General features: G+C 40.5%; 1 protein-coding gene across 1 annotated transcript in view; it reads left to right on the top strand.

Moving 5' to 3' along the window:
* Nucleotides 1-8367: 8367 nt before the first annotated feature.
* The window catches only part of LOC128764826 (VPS10 domain-containing receptor SorCS1-like), an 86506-nt gene continuing 83490 nt past the window's right edge, over nt 8368-11383 (top strand). The window contains exon 1 of the mRNA XM_053875015.1: nt 8368-8994. Within this exon, the coding sequence (XP_053730990.1) occupies nt 8482-8994 (513 nt within the window). The 5' untranslated portion in view covers nt 8368-8481. The remainder of the gene's footprint in view (nt 8995-11383) is intronic.

Below are 11383 nucleotides of genomic sequence, written 5' to 3'. Positions count from 1 at the left end.
TCACAACACAGGTTTACTGGTCGGGTTCCCCATTTTCACCACTTTCATCTGGACCAATTTTTGCGGTTCTCCAGATTGATTCTCGATTGTGCCCATTTGCTTGCTTACAGTATGGAAGGGAAAAGCTGGAATGCTGACATTTGTGTGTCATGATAACATGCTTTGTTGGTGACCCAGATTTTTGTGCTTTTTACATGAGTTCAACTATATCAATAGCTCTTATAAACCACAAATAATTGTACTGGATTTGGCTCTTGAGTTTGGGAAGTCTATATGATGGGGACCTTGTGGAGTCTCCAGGATCCAGATGGTAATCTGGAACACCACCATCATTTAATCATCTATTCCTAGCCATAATATCAACTTCCTGATCTTATTTTAGATTCTGTTCACAAGGATTCTGTACATACGTTTTGTGACAGAGAGGTAGCTAAACATTGGCATAAACAGACTAAAACAAAACTAGTTCAAAATGTACAGCCAACCGTTCAACCGAAACAAATCAGCCTAAAAAACAAAGCACAGTAGATGGCGCTCTCTGCACTTGACTCACTCGCCCAGCAACTATACTTGCAAAAACGGAACTAGTGACATCAACTCACAGTAGTCAACGCTGCTGTTTACACTTGAGCAGCAAACCAACTTCCAGGTTCAACACTTTGCAGATGACACCAACTTAAATTGTTCTCCTCAATCGTAGAATATTTCTTAGAGAAGGCCATGATCGCAGCGCACATAGAGACAGACCACTCACTCACACAGTCGGCAATTAAAAGTCAGCATGAAGCCGAAAGTATTTAGTCTGTTGGAAGACAACTCACAAAATCTTGGACGGAACAGGCAAACTCCACTCAGAAGGGACACAGGTTCGCTGCCAAACAAGAGTTGCCGCAAGCTGGATCCAAACCTGTGACCTTGTTGCTGTGAAGTAGCAGCACTAACCACTTTACTCTTCAGTTTATTCAAGACCTTTACACAAAAAAACACCCACCCCCCCAAAAAATGACTCCTGCAACTACCTCCCTGCATCAAATCACTCAACGGTAAAGTGCAACATTGCATTCTCCGAAAAAAACCAATCTCAGATAAACAGGCTTCCATGAAAGTTTTTACTGACATGAATTGCAAACCTTCTGCAACATGGAGAGTTTAATCTCTGTTTTTACCACCAGTTTTGCTTCCTAAATGTCCAAGGTGCCGCTCACTAAAAACAGATCTCCTACTCTAAATTAAAACAATTTTTTTTGGTTCGATTTTTTGCCCGATTCCAATCCTGCCCAGAGCACATTCAGACCAACAACACAACTAATGAACAGAGGACTGAAGACTATTCTATAAAAACTCCCATTGCTCCTCTCCATGTGTGAATGTTAGAGTAGCAGATTGTGGACAGTGTTATACTTCGTATGTAAACCACCTTAAGTCTTCTCTTCATTGTGTTCAAGTGTAGCATGACAGTCATACAGTGGAACCTCAGTTCTCGACCACAATCTGTTCCAGAGGGCTGTTCGAGAAGCGAATTGTTTGAAATCAGAATCGATTTTTCCCAATACAATGAATGGAAAAAGAAACAATGCGTTCCAAGCCTTAAAATAGTCTTTTGTGGGAGTGAATGTAGAGTGTCTGCTGCAGGTGCGCAGTTCCTCTATGTGTGTGGCCGCTGCATGTGGGAGGGGTTGCAGAGTGAGTGACGTCTCTCCAGAAGTGAAGAGGTGATAAGTGATAAAGTGATAAACCAAGTCACGCTCTGTCCGAGACTCGCCTCATCCCTGTCCGGGAACCCTGGAGCGCGCGCTCCAGCCTCAGAGGTGTGGAGAGCGAGCACCTCCCCTGTGACACTCTACCACGGTCCAGTGCGGAGACAGGAAAGGTTTTACACCTCAATATGAAGAAAAAACAGTCAGTAAATGTAGCTAACGTTTTCGTTTGAAATCAAAAGCAAAAAAAAACTCGATATTTTTGTTAGAACTCCGGGACATTCGAAAACAGAGGTACCACTGTATAAAAACCGCAGTACCACTGTTTTTTTTTTTTTGTTTTTTTTTTCCATGCTGTCATTTCGCTTCCATCCACTGGCAAGGGGCTTTCGTTCATTGTTAATATGTATTTTACACAGGTATTGTTGTGTTCTTTACAGTCAGGGCTTGATTTCAGTGCATTGAAGTCGGAGGATTTCAACAGAGGGCGAAGCCACCAATTAGGAGTGATTTATAGAAGCAGAAGTAGATCACTCGGTGTGAGTCATGTGCTCCGATTTGGAAATGTGACATTTTGATCAAGAAACATGTACTGAAAGTCTTTTTTCATCAATGCAATGGCTACTCTCTTCAGTCATGGCAGGCATGTATTCACAACAACACATATATTCTGTTACGCATTTAAAAAGACTTTCAAGTTGTTCTCAGGTGTGATATCTCCAGCAGTAACGTGTTGACTTTATGAACTTCTTCTCTTCCCAGAACATTCAATGTGCTTGCTTGATAAATTGCTTTAAGTAGGCAATCAGCTTCTTCATGACAATATTAAGCTTGCGTATGTATTCTCGAGCTTTGTTTCAACTTCACTTCGCGTCCACCGGGTTTTAACCGTCCCTTTGTGTTTTCCTCGCTCTGCGTTTTGGTGGCGACATCCTTGGTTTCATTTTTTCCCTTTGTGTCCTGTTTTCTGTGTATCAGTCTTTAACCTTCTGTTAAATTTATCCAGTCCTCTGTACAGCAGCAGCGATTTTAGCGTTTGGGTCTGTTCACCTGAGCCTCCACGACAGAACCATCTGACCAGACGCACTATTGTGACTGGATATCCATCACAGCGTGGTATTTTCAAGTGGTATTGCAGCAGTTGCAGTAAAACAAGCAGTATATATAATGTTGAGGCGGCTAAAACTTTGTTGAAAAAGTTTCGGCCTACGTCGTTCCCACAGGTGGAAAGGCAGTTAAAAAACAACATTCCATTTCAGCCTGCCTTTAAAGTCAATTCTGTGAATTAAAAACAAGTCAGTCACAGCCTCAGCAGGCCGTGCACAGTCATGCAAGGCTCAACTAAACTAGTGGCTCCTGCAGCCGTTGCAGATGCATCTCTGACAAGCCAAATGCACCTAAATGCTCACGTTGTTTTCCCACATTTCTATTTGTCTACATTCAAATAGTTGAGCGATGCGTTGGATTTGCATTACACTGCAGACTTGAGCTTTTTAGCCAATGTTCTTCATGATTGAAATTCTAAGTCAGCCATCAATCTGCATTATAGACTGGTTTCCCCTTGTCTGGTGGGGGCTAACTGAAACAGATTGAGACAGCTCGTGCTCGCTGCATCACTAATGGCTGCCAATGAAAGACATCTCTGTGCGGTTGACCCGTATGTGGAACAGGATCACGTCGCAGCTCAGCAGAGAACACAGCTCAATATAAGGAGTCTCTCCGGCATCAGTCACCAGTCAACAGCATCCTCATCCTATTGACTAAATGTTGCCCAGAAATAGAATCTAATCACAGGGTTTGGACAGGCTCTAGTTCGCCTTAATGGTTTACCATTAGCTCACTGGAATAAAGCCCAAAGAATTGAAACAATATATTGCGACAATAATGGGCGCACAATTATTTCTATGGCAGCGCAGACGTGTGCATACCATTCAGCAGTTCATGTTAATGGGAAAACGCTACCTCTGGTCTGTCTCCATCTCATTACGTCCTCTAGCTCAATCCCTCGTTTCCCTCCATGTAAAGACGTGGGGAAAAATAGATGAACATGCCTAAAAAATACATTTCACAAACTGGACCATTGATAAGACAAAGACAATAAAAAACAACTGTAAAGAATGTAATAGAGTGACATTATGTTAAATTAGTGATATTTCATCTACATTCTAACAAACTCCAACCTGGATAAAAACTATTTATAGCTTGAACATGACCTGCATTTTAACCTCTTGCAGAAGGGTTACTGACTCCACGCCACTATTTTTCTCATCTATTAGACTCTTTATTGATAATTGATGTCATTCAATATTGAGTTTTTCATTTGCATAATCCATCGACAGGAGCTGATCTATCTTCTAATGTTAATTCCAGTGCCAGAGTCTCTCGACGCAAGTGTGTCAGCACTCATGCTGTATTTCCATGGCTTACCTGAAGGCAGGGAAAGCGATGATACCTTTTTCTACTCATTTAGACCTTTTATTTCTACTCATAATAATAATTTTAAAATATTTTATCTGCGGCATTTAATTGTCTGGCAGGAGGCTACAGTCCATCCAGACCAGAACGTCAGCCTTTGTTATTTTATTTCATTTTATTTTATATTTTTTTAATTTCTATTTTAGTAACACTACTATCACTTAAAAAAAAAAAATTAAAATAAATAGCAACACCCTTTTTGGAGAAATAAAGGGAGAAAAAAAATCTTTATTATTTATCATAATAATAATAATAAACAATTAATTGCCTTGATACTTCAATGACTAGTGAGTATACTTGGCTAGTTTTAACTAGTAAAAACCATCTTTACTATTTTTCCTCCTTAATTAACCAAAAAATAAACAGTGAACCATCTATAATAAAGCTTTATTTATATAGCACTTTTTAGAATGCTGTTCACAAAGTGCTTTACAGGCAAAACAGCAGCGAGTGTTTTCACTTGCTCCACCACAAAGGTGGACAGCTAGACCTTCAGTGTGCGAGAATGAAGGAAATGTTAAGAGGATATTACATAAATGTGAGCCTATAGAAGTGAGTTCTATTTCATATGTGCCACCTCTAGATTTACAGTAAGGGCGGTTTCACACTGCGCCTCTCTGTCGATCAACATGATTTTGGCTCAAAACACCGGCATGTGAACACAAGCCAGTCGGGTTTTGGCCATGGACTTGATCCCGGCAGGAGAGCTGCACTGGTGCTGCGTAGGAGCGCACTATGTTTGTGGATGTTTGTTAACTCACCTGTTTTTGCCTTTGAGAGAGATTTGCTTTAATGAATAATGCTGTGCTCCACAGTAACTGTTTCCACTGCTGTGACCTCGCAGCTGCGCAGCTGTCTGCATGAGGACAACAGAAGAAAGACGCTGATTTTTCTCAAGTTACTGAAGCTCAACAGACTATTCATTGATCGATCATCTGGAGTGTCATTAATCTCTTAATGTTGTAAGAGCAGCGTGGATCAATCAGGACGCTCCGTATTCCGCATCTTGTTTTTGCTATTCCCTTGTAAAATAAACATGACAGCACTCTTTCATGTTTAGTTTCGGCTGTGAAACGTCACATTCTGTTACAGCCGTTGAAGAGGTCCGTTAACATGTCATTCCCGATGGTGATGAATAAGTTCTAACTGAACTAAGGCCACCCGAGACAGAACCCGCAATGTGAAACCACCCTAAGTCTAGACATAGGGACAACTAGCAGAGTCCCACCTGAGGATTTTAGGGTCATCACATCCAATTGTAATCTAATTTGTTTTTGAAGATGTAGCCTTTATATTATAACCTCAGGATGAAAGTGCTAACCCAAAATTAATAGTTGTTTTTTTTAAGTTTAAATTAACTCAATTTAAAGGTGTATTTAGTTACATATTTGTGTAGTCCTTATGCTCAATAAACCAAAAACTACAAAGAGTAAAAGTAGTCTTATTTTTTTTCCTTTGGCTCTGGTTGTTGACAAAATGAACTTTCTTGTTTTATATTGTTTTAACACCGAAAAGTCTCAAAACAAGTTTGACTTTGGAGCTGGTTCCCTCGTAAAGGTTAACACACAAGTGCATCATCAGATGCCTGACCCACATCTGTATTCCAACCATCATGCCAGTGCTCTTAGGAGATGTAGCGGCAGAAAAGTTTTTGAACTGGCAATCAACCAAGTGTGAAAATATTTCACCAACATGCGAGGAAGCTGCGACTCATTATTCACCTGCACCCGGAAGGTTTTTCCTTTGATTCAAATAAAAACAGGAGGAGCACATAAATGAAATGGATACATCTGGATCTCAGCGATTTGTTAGTACAACTGCAACTGTGATACTTTCAAACGGACCTAAATATGGAGAAAAACAGTGTCCTCTAAATAAAAAAAATGGTTATGTCCATGGCAGTGCGGATGCCAGGCTTTCTTCGAATAAATATCAATATGGATACAATGTTGTACTTTAGCCCTCAAATTTATATTCACAATATTGAGAACTGGACACCCACAAGGGAGTCTTTGACCTTAGTAAAACAAAGCCTACTTGGATATGTCCAAAGTAATTCTACAGTGTACTGCTGCTGATACTGTTGAATCTTAGCATTATCATCAGTAACTTCTCATGAAAATATAGTTCACAGGTCACTGTGCTTTAAAGTTAGCCTGCACATGCCGAGGCTCTGTTTGAGAGAAGCTGATATTGTTCACCACGCTAAGATGATGATTTTTTCCCCTTGCTGATTTGCGACAACCAGCCACTGGAGAGAACTGAAAAGATGGAGTGGACTGTGTGTGGAATTGTTTTGGCTTCACAGTAACCCAAGACGGAGCCAGCAGTCGTGCTACATTCTCCACTGACACCATGGGAGCAATCTCTACCCTAATTCCTAATTTTGGTTTGAGAAAAATCTCTTGTCCTCTTCTCTTTTTCTCTCTTGAGAAAAAAAATCTCTTGTTGCATAGAAAAAAACTGACATTCTTAAAATGCAGTTTGGTTTTCCTCACCCATTCTCCGGGCAACTGTTTAGTTTGAGCAGATTGATTTATCTTAACCCAAGGTTGAGTTTATTATTTTGACTCACCAGATTAGGTCACTTTAAATGGGCTTCAGAGGATGACGCTGACCGCCTTATGAAGTTGAAGTATTTTATTTATTCAGTTACTCCAGTTTCCTCCCACAGTCCAAATACACACATAGGTTGACCGAGTACTCAAAGTAGAGCGAGGGGTAGACTTCAGCCTCCCACAAGCCTAATAAGGGAAAAAAGTGTCTGAAGATGAATGCATTTTTTAAAAATGTTGACATGCTCGGGTCAAATTCTCATCCCAATGCGCTGTGTATAAATAACCCAGGATTCGCTCTGTCCCCTTCGGACTCAGCGCTGGGTTTGCATTCTCACCTGATATGGGCTACTTTTAACCCAGCAATGCAGTTTGGTCGTTCAGCAGTGGACGCAAATCTGACATTTTCAGATCTAGCCCCTTTGGGACCTTGTTTTGCAAAGTTCCAGTTAAGGATGGCCTCATGAAGCTTCAGGAAACAGTGTTCATATTTTCTGAGCTCAGTAGGCGCTGCTTTTCGTTTATAAATGCTGTAAGGTTTTGTTAAAATAATTGTTCAAAGATTATAAGGCAGTGAGCGGCATCTATTGGGCTCTGAAAATATGGTCACTGTTTCATGAAGCTTCATCAGCCTGTCACTGGCTCCAGTATAAAAATACCTATCCGACGAGTGACTCCAAATATGGCCTCATTTTTGGCAGCCCTGTCATTTTGTGTATTCTTTGACATAGTAGCGTTTTTTTTTTTTTTGTTTTTTGTTTTTTACTAAGGCAGGACACACTAGCCCTTCCTTGTAAAGAGAAAACCGTATATAACAGATTTTTCTTTTATTCCTTTTCATGCAGAAAAAAAAAGATAAAGTTCCTGTGCCTCTTATTTGTATTCATATATAGAATCAAATGACCGTATGAAAAACATACTGGACCGAAAAACATGCTATACCCAAAGTGATTTGTGATGAGGGGGTGTCACGCCCCTCATGGGACCCTTAACAAAGGATGCCCTCATTAACTGGATCTGAAGCCATCAGTGGATGAGCTGAGAGAACAAGAAATGTTTCGGTGAAACCACAGGGTTAGTGTTGGAGAATAATTGAATTGAATTATACAAGAGAAAGTATGCAGGTCAGCTTGACCAAGCAAGTTTCTGAATTAGAGGGTGCAGTGTGCCATGAAATAAACAGTATAGATGCGTCATCACCGGTGTGGCGAATCTCAGAGAATATCATTTTGATTAAAAAAACCAAAAAAAAAAACATATATATATATATATATATATATATATATATATATATATATATATATATATATATATATATATATATATATATATATATATATGGTTAAGCTCCAGCTTTATTAACTCTTCTTTCATCACAGACAATAATGCTATAATGCCTCACTTAGAAGCGAGGAGCGTTTTATATGTAATTACTTAATGGACGATGATGGCTTCAACTATTTCATGAAGTTTCTGGCCAGAAAAACCAACCCCCTGGAGATCGTCTGCTTAGAAGTACAGATTGCGCTTAATAAGATTGCTGCTCGGTTTTTCCCCACCCAGGTTGAGGCGAGGATGGTTTGAGCCCTTCCCTCTCACACTCTCCTCATTTGGCTCCAGCTCCTCCTCAGTTGGGATCGCGCGTGCCCTGCTGCACCTCCTCTCCACAGTCACTAGCGCCTCTCCACCAGGTGAGGACCAGCAGAGTCCAGAGCAAGGCGAAAAACATGCGTTTCTAACAAGACTGAAGTAGAATGGAGGCGCGACGAAGACGGTGCGTATTTCTCCTCATCTCGGAGTGGATTTGTCTGTCCATCCTAACTTCCATTGTGGGTGTGAAAGCGGAGATAAGGTGCGTTCCATCCTGCCAACATCCGCTGAGCAGCGCGTCCCCTCGGGAAATCTCCGTGTTGGATTTGGAGGATTTTGGTGAAGCAGGTGAATATGTCGGATTACCCGACGGATCAGATGAAAGTTCATCCAAAGTGCAGGAGAACATCGAAGGAGAGAACGAGGATGACAAACTTCCTCTCGCCGACGCCGAGCAGACCGATGCCTTCCACGTGGACGAGGGAGAAGCCGCAGCGGCCGCGCTGAGACGCGAGCGCAGGAGCGCAGAGACTTGGTCCGGTTTCAGAGCCGAAGGCGCGGACGATGCACCGTACATGGATCAGGTGGAATTCGAGTTGACAAGTTCCACGTTCGCTCTCAATGGGGACACTGCTCACAACCAGGCGATGGTTCACTGGTCCGGTCAGAACAGCAGCGTGAGTACTCGATGCGCTCCGGTGCTTTTTACGCACGGACACCGTTTGACGCAGTGTGGACTGAGGCATGAAGTAATAAGTTTGACTCGATGAGATCGGACACGCAATCCACACTTCATCAGAAAACGGGTGAAATTAGTTGACGCAGTTCCTCTCTGACATTTATGTCTTTCTAAATTATACCTGGCTGCGACATATGATAATCTTATTTACCCCTGCGTGTTAGTTAATGCATGATAAAAAATATATCTCTTGCCAGTCATAATTTCAAGACACGTCAACAATCGACATAAAATTAGAAACGATTGGAAACTGATTTACACAGTCATGAATATTAATTCTTTGACACTGGACACATACAGTTTTCACATTCATTGTTTGGAGGCAAAAATTAAAGATGCATATTTGGAAAATAACTCTTTTTAGTATGTTAAAATATATTTTACCCTTCAAATATGTATTTTTTATATACTTATCAAACATATTTGTTTCCAGATTATTACTATTTTTTGCCCCTGAAAGTCTAGATTTACTGTTGCTATTCTCTTTCAAGGGGAATAAAATTATTGGAGAGCATGGAAGTGTCTGTCACATTTGAGGTGGGGCCAATATTTCCTTTGTCCCCCTGTTGTGTTGCATTCTGCAAATGCTCCGTTTGACATCTATATTTACGATCGCATTGTTCAGTCGACTACTGAATATTTGAAAGTGTGGCTCAGAATCTACTCTGCCAGTCTGATTTAGAATTTGTGGTCTGTCACAAAAAATCACCCCAAGCCCAGTGAAAGGTTTTTAACCCCTTTCTTTGCATTGATACTGAAGCTAATGATTTCTAAATTCACATTAAAGCAAATTAGCATGTTTGGTTTATTCTGGAATCAACACAAAATAGCTGAATCTTGAAATAACTGTTTGGAAACAACTGCAATTTAAATTTTATTGAGGTGTGACTCTTACTTGCTGTATATGATGCTAGGGGCCAACATTATAAGCACAGCCTCAGTCAGCCAAATTTCTGCTTATTAAAGCGTCAATATCTGAGATTTTTTTTTGTGTGTCACAATGTTTTCGTGCACTTAAAATGACTTCAGAATTACAATTTGAAACATACACATTAATAGCTCATGTGGGCCGCATAAAATCATACACCCGGCCCGATTTTGCCCCTAGGCCTTGTTTTTAACAAAGGCTAGCTAGTCGCAATGACTTTGATCAATTCTGTCATCAAAACAAACAATTGAACAGAAATTCGATCCAAAGCCTTGTTGTAGAATCCATGTGAAATGAGAACAACACCAGTACATTCATATTCTCATCTGGAGCGATGCCATTGATCGTGTGATTATACGACTCTAAACTGAGTTTTAATAAAGAGCTCCCACAGTGTTTCTCGAGAACTGTATTTCTTATGTTAGAGGGAGAGGCTGTCAAAGAGAAAATCAGTAAAAACTTAAATATTTAATGAGCTACTTGAAGTGAAAACTGCTGGGAGAAATACAAAAATATAGTCATAGGAGAAGGCTGACAAGGATTGCGATGTAGAACGTGGATTCCGGGCATCGCAAACACCCTAAGTGAACCTCGGCACCTTGTCTGAAAGTCTTTTAACCCTTTCCATGTTTTAATATTCCGTTTACTCAAATGAGCCGCCTTCACTTAACCCCTAAATCCAAAGCTGCCTACTCAAAATCGAGTTGCACAAAGTACTTCACAAACTCGCTGAATATTTATTATTCAGTGAGTTCTTCTCATTTAAACCATGAAACAGACACCCCATATAGTTTTGCTGAGAAAATCATGAAGTGACCATTTCTGGATCCTCAAATCCTCTGTGTACCAAAACTCTTCGCAGTAATTGAAACAGAATAGTTTTCATATCCCGTACGCACATTTCGGTTTCAAACTGAAACACATACTGGATGCAACAGTGGTTTAAAATCAGCAGGCAGGTTTAGCTTTGCTCCCCAGTTCCTTTAGAAACAGAATTAACTACATAAACATAATTAAAGGTGGCTGCTACTGCGAGGTCTTCATTTTTTTAAATTTTCATTTAGTTTACATTTTTGTGCGCTGTAATCCTGTCTCCATTTTGATCTCAGCTAAATGATTATTTTCAACAGAGGGATCTTGGGCTCCAGAATGTAGAGGCTTATTGATCAAAACATTGTTATTTTAGCTTTACTGGTAACAGTCCAGGGCGACCGCCTCCCCCCCAAGTGGTCTGGCTCTAGCTCTTCATGGCCCCATTAAGAGACCAGGTGGAAGGGACTACATGAAAGGATGAACGCTTAATAAAAACAGCCTACTTTTTAACAGATATTTTCACCAGACATCGAATATGTTTTCTGAAAAGCCAATTCATCCCCTCTGTTTTTCACCTGTCCCCAAT

The sequence above is a fragment of the Synchiropus splendidus genome, chromosome 9 (assembly GCF_027744825.2).
Source record: "Synchiropus splendidus isolate RoL2022-P1 chromosome 9, RoL_Sspl_1.0, whole genome shotgun sequence".
In the NCBI taxonomy this organism is placed as follows: Eukaryota; Metazoa; Chordata; class Actinopteri; order Syngnathiformes; family Callionymidae; genus Synchiropus; species Synchiropus splendidus.
The sequence above is the reverse complement of the archived record's forward strand: the minus strand, read 5'-3'. Positions and strand labels throughout refer to the sequence as shown.